General features: G+C 48.7%; 1 protein-coding gene across 1 annotated transcript in view; it reads right to left on the bottom strand.

Moving 5' to 3' along the window:
* Positions 1 to 4,981: 4,981 nt before the first annotated feature.
* LOC113490839 overlaps positions 4,982 to 5,943 on the bottom strand; it is a 2,697-nt gene continuing 1,735 nt past the window's right edge. The window contains exon 3 of the mRNA XM_026867435.1: positions 4,982 to 5,431. Coding sequence (XP_026723236.1) covers positions 4,982 to 5,431 — 450 coding nt within the window. The remainder of the gene's footprint in view (positions 5,432 to 5,943) is intronic.

The following is a 5,943-nucleotide window of genomic DNA, read 5'->3' on the forward strand; positions in this document are numbered from 1 at the left end:
GTTGTTGCATTTAAGGTGATGAATTAATTTAGTAAGAGATGAATCCCCTTTCATACTGGTCAGTCCCTGGAGAGTATAGAGAGGCTAGTGGCAGCTGGACTTGTCTCTTCATAGTTGTGCCAGTTATTGCCAGGACTGTCAGCCTGATACCAGATGCGCGAACAGCCCTTGTGCTGTGGATGCAACTGTGCTCAAGAGAAGCACTCAGGGTCACGAATTGTACGGTGTGGTGGTTTGGGCCCTGCCGGGACCCGAGACCAAGCTGCCGTTGTCCCTCCCCCACCCTCTGACCGGACAGGGTAGGGAGTGAGATACAAACCCTGGGGTTGGGATGAGGAGAAATTTAATACAACAGTGTAACAAATAATAAACTGAACAACAATAGCAATAACAACATCAATAAACAGTAATAAGAATGAACAGGACAAGAGATATGCCGCAGGGATACAGCAGTGAGGGTACCGACCACGAACACAAACTGTCCCAACGCTCTTCCCGAGTTGGGCACCCGGACCTGACGTCGGCATGATGTGAATAACCCTGCTGGACCTCCCTCCCCACCGCTGGGGAAACTTAACCCTATCCAGCTGAACCAGGACGTACTGTTTATTCTTATGCAACATCTACAGATTCTTTGAGATTGCCTATGATAAATGCACAAACTGCAGGCTGGCTCTATAGCACTACACACAAAAAATAATTGCAATCACACACAATTCCTGGGTAGTCACTTGGCGTAGCTGAGGGCCCAAGTCTTACCAAAAGGCGTCACTTGCAGGGAGAGGCAGGAGCACAAACCCATCAATCCATCCCTTCTGTTTGGTGTCGGATTTTCATCCCTCTGAGTTAGATACAAATTTGGGGTAGTATTTATCTAAGTGCGTATGTGTGAGTGGGTGGGACTGTGGTCAAGCCATTGTTTCCTGAATAACAACACTCCACCAACACTGCACATTTCTTGGTGCAAGGTGTGGGCAGTTTTTGTGAGAAAAGAGGAAGAATAAGAGATAATGTCTACAGAGTTGTTGTTCAAAACAGTTAGTGAGAGAAGAGGAAGAGCAGGAGAAAATCCGTATGGTTGTGTCAAATATTCCTCGAGAAAAGTGGAAGAACGGGACCGTGCAGCCTCCACCTCACTTCTCATTCCTCCTTGGTGCCATGGCAACACGAATCACCGGGTCTTCATCCTGTCCTGTGATTGTCCTGGGCACCGTATGTTAAGGAAATGTGTGTTTGGTAGGTTTTTTTCTGTTTTGCTTTTCCCACACTTGCAACAATGCTCTAATTTTGAATGGCAGTTCTAGTTGGCATTTTATTTTGTGTCATAAATTAACAAACCATGTGGATTTATACCACTGATTCATTAGAGCAGGGCTGTACTTAGAGAAAATTTCATTACAGTAGTTTTGTTTGAAGGCAACACACATTTGTGGGGGGAAATAAAGACAGTTTCAGGCCATATTTAGGCATTTTAATTACGGATAAATATAAAGCAGTGAAAACTGCCTTCTAGTTTTCCATGCTTCCTAGCACCACAGTTCAGTGCAAAGCACAGTTTATGCTCATTAGCATCAATGTACCAGCATCCAGGTGCTACATTGCTTTTCAGGAGCCATTGTTGATAATGCATGACTAATACTGTATACAGTAGATAATTTATTTACAGGTGAAACAGTTCTTGAAGATGTATGGTGTTTGTGACACTCTGTACAGTCTTCTCTCTGTAAATGAAGAAAGAGGATCTACTGAAATCATGAAATGACAAAAAGCACTGTTTCCTGAAGAGGAGTAGCTTCTCATAATGTTTTTTTTTTTTTTTTTTTTTTTTTTTTTTTTTTCTATGTCTCTAAGTCATACCATTGCGGAGGACGGAGGAAGCAAGTAGCCGATTCAATGTGAATGATAGAGCAAGCTTCAACTCTATTGAAAGAAATCACACCTTATATAAGCACTAACTATAATTACGCACACTAATCACAAATCTAGTGGATACATCTAAAAGGCCACATTATAATATCCCAGCCCCCTGTGGCACATCAGGTATGTCACAACATCCTCCTTCCTCTGGCCTGCCTTTTTTTCCCAAGGTTGTTTTTCATTATACTCAAGGCTATTGTGTACCTCAATTTCTCTCTTTGACAGCTAAATTGGGCCCTGGTCTCCATCTGTTCCATCACTCCTGCATATATTGGCTTTCTGCCTACAGTGATGTCTTACTGACCACTTCTTCTTTTTTTTGCACCCAGCAGATAGGAAGGTGACCTAGAAAATCTTCATTTTTTTCTAGATGTTCAGTTTGCCCTTTTACTTTGTGTCTGCTGCAGATGACACCTATGGAGTGAAGGTAAAACAGAGCTATTTGGCTCAGCATCTATGAGACCCCTATGCAGCCAAGGACCTGGAGACTGCTGTAAGCACACAGAGCAGAAAATGGGCTAGTAGATCTGTTTGCCTACTTGTGAGGTCCTGGTAGGTATCTTTTTTTTTTTTTTTTTCCTCTTGGGGTATGGGAACAGTTTCCATATGTTACAGAAACCCAGTGCATCTTACTTTGAGTGACAAGCATTCTCCTCATCAGCTCTTCAATGATGCTATCAAATCACCAGTTGCTTACAAACAGAATTTGTGTGATCTCATGGAGGTGATGCGAGAACTGGAGGTAAGAAGGGCTCTACATACTGCACTCCTCCTAAGTGATTAGCAGCTCTGCTCCTTTTTCTCTCAGAGAAAGCAGAGCTGTGGCAAAGGGTGAAATTGCCTTATGCTGGTGACACCATGGAGTTTGTATGCTGCTTGTGTCAACGTTGGAAGGGCTGAGGTTGTGACCCTCTGAAGAGCCCACACTGCCCTAGACTGAATTTGAAATAACTACAGCAGAGCATAGTTATTGCTTTCATGCTTCTCAGCAGTTGTCCTGCTCCTTTCCAGAGATTTGTCCTGCAGGAGAATGAGAACTTGTCAGATAAAGAGGAGAGCTGCCCTGAAGAGAAGCTCCCATCTGCCTAAACCCTCAACCCTGAGTCTGTTTTTCCCTTTGCTCTGAATTTCTGGGGCTTGTTAGAGCTGGCTTTCAGAGACAAAAGTGAATTTTATCATGTGAGAGCTCTGATGATGGGCAGCTGGGCCTCCCCTTCTTGTGGGACACTGTCTGGGCATAACCTTACTTGACTCAGCCCAAGCCACTGCACATCACAGTCAAGGAAAGGATAAGAGCATCCCCATGGCCATAGTTACTGTACGCATCTTCAAGGCAAAGCTTGCAAGGAGAGCTAAACCACTCTTGGACCTCCAGGGAAGGGTCCTGCAAAGAGGCTTTAATGGTATGTACTGGAGAAAACAAACACTAAATATTTTTTTTTTTACAAAGATTTGAGCTTGCATCCTTCCTGCACTTTTGTTAAAAGGCAATCCTGTTACTATACAGTGCAAGTGCAGCTGCCAGCCCTCTACATTATTTTCACAGTCTAGCCTCTCTGTGATCTCTGCAGAGTTTCTTTGGGTTTCCTTCCCCATTCTGTTACAAACCAGCCAGATTCAGTGGACTTCTGAACATGGGGGATTTCTCCTTTCAGGTCCACTAGAGCTGAATACGGTGAACTCTCACACCCAGGAGGCTTCTCCTATCACAGCCTGATGGATGTGGCTACTGCTGTTCCCATGCGTGTGTTCAAAAGGTTTACACGGCATTCCAAAGAGCCAGATACACAAAGAGCCAGATACACAAACACATGTACAGACTTACACAAACAGATGGACATAGACAGAGTGATGCCTTTACCAGAGCCCATGTATTCATAACCACTGCTTATATAAACATGCCAGTCCTTTTCTGCCTTTCCAAATGATCAGTATTGGATGTTTACTAGGAAACATAAACACATCTTCACCTCGTAGTTTCATAAGCACAGAATGTGTGTAAGATTCCTCAAGTAACTGTATGGAAATTAAGTCCATGCCATATCCATGGCTGGATGTCAAGCTCCTTACCCCGTCATCAGTGAAAACAGTGAGTCTTTCCAGATCTGTGTTTCCTGTATCATGACAGAGTCCAGTTTCATGTTCATTGGTGCACTGTGCACACACACAAGGGTCCCACAAGTAGCTGGCTTAAGACACTTTGTGCTTCCAAATTCTGTGTCCAAGATCTCTAGTCCCATATGACCAGATGTCCCTTATTGCACTGCACCATCACTCTCCCCTCTGAGACATCTTCTAGATTTTCAGCACACCACTGAACTTCAGAGTTCCTTGCCTACTGGTACTCTGCTCGTTACTAATAGGATTGCTTTTGTTTGTACCTTCGGTGCTCTTTCCCTGAGGAAAAGAAGGGAACCACTTGTGGTGGGTTGATCTCAGCCAGATGCCCGGCAGCCAGAAAAAGCCAGACCCAGGGATGGAACAGCTGATTTCAGCGGAAGCCTCTGAAGCAAGTCCAGAGCTGGACCGGGCCATGGGAAAGGAGGCGGGGAGGAGGGGCTGTGGACAACACCAGAAGAAGAAGAAGAGAGAAGGAGACACCAAACTTCTTAAGTGTAACCACTGCAAACGTAAATTCAAGAACAAACTTCACCTCTTTAAGGGATAACATTCCACAATGAAGTTGCCCAGACAATCAAGGATTTCTTAAAACAAGCCTGTTTATTGGATATTTACATCGGGTAAATCCCTCCTGTGCCTCCAAGCAGGAGGAGCATCACAACAGGGAGCAGATGTAGAGGCTGCGTGGGAAGCAGGGACCCGGCTTGTGTTCAGCTTGTCACGGGGCAGAGGAGGAAGCACAGCACGTAGTTCATCAGGTGCTCCACGGGGATGCAGCAGCGCCTCGCCAGCAGGTCCCCCACAGTGCCCAGCTCTGGTGGAAGACGTGCTCGAGGGGTGATCTCAGGGGCACAAGCAGCAGGCGGTTGGTGATGTTGTTCTTGGAGGTAGGTGCTCAGGTGTTCACAGGCGCTGTTCCATCCCAAGGCTGGATGCGGCCCCATCAGAGACGAGTTCTTGGAAAGGGCTTGGCAGATGCAGCAAAGGCTTTTCTCGACCCAGAGTCACAGGGCTCTGCTTTGCCCTCCCAGTCCCCCTCCTCTCTCTGCTCCTTGGCACCGCTGCAGCTTCCCTGCTGGCTGCTGCTGTTGGAGACAGCGCTCCTCTGCCTGCGCAGCTGGTAGAGCTCAAAGAGCAGGAGCAGGGTTTCGGCAGAGGCCCAAAACCACCAGTGCTGGCAGACAGCGGGGAGCATGCCTACCAGAGTGAGGCTACACAGCTCCTGGCTCCTCTGCTCCATCTGCTCCATCAGCCAGGTCATCTCCTGCTGCTGCTGCTTCTCACGCTGCTGCAGGAGGTCTTGTGTGGCCGGGTCACTCTGGTCATCCATTCTCAGCATGTGTTGCAGGACGGTCAGCACCATCAGGACGCGGGTGATGCCCACAGCCATGGTCTGGAGGAGGAGGGAGAGAAGGGGCTCAGTGGTAGTGGGTGGGAGAGAGATGGCGGCTGGAGCAGCAGGGGAGAACACGCAGGGGCCTGGGGACGGGTGGGAGAGGGCCAGAGGGAGCTGGGAGGCAGTAAGGGGGAGGGTGGTGAGTGCCGCAGGGAAGGGGACATCTCCCCACAGTGGCTGGCAGCCCCGGCACCCCTGCCCCAGGCGCTCCCCGCAGCGGCTGTGCCCTCGCCCCGGCTGGAGAAACCCCCCTCGGGGGCCAGAGCTTCTGCCCCAGCCCTCGCCCGACCCAGCCTTCCCCCGCCGCCCTCACTCACCGCTGGCCTGAGCCGGACTGCAGCGGGTGTTGCTGCCCTGCACCCTGGTGACACCCTCGGGGACCTCTCCTCTGTGATGTCACGGGCGCCAGAGCCCCACGGGGACACCCGCCGCTTGGGCCACAAACACTGCCCCTGGCTCTGCAGCCCCTGCAGCGGGCACAGCACAACCCCCCTGGCAGGACAGAGCTC

The sequence above is a fragment of the Athene cunicularia genome, unplaced genomic scaffold (genome assembly GCF_003259725.1).
Source record: "Athene cunicularia isolate RWA unplaced genomic scaffold, athCun1 SCF_37, whole genome shotgun sequence".
Classification (NCBI taxonomy): domain Eukaryota; kingdom Metazoa; phylum Chordata; class Aves; order Strigiformes; family Strigidae; genus Athene; species Athene cunicularia.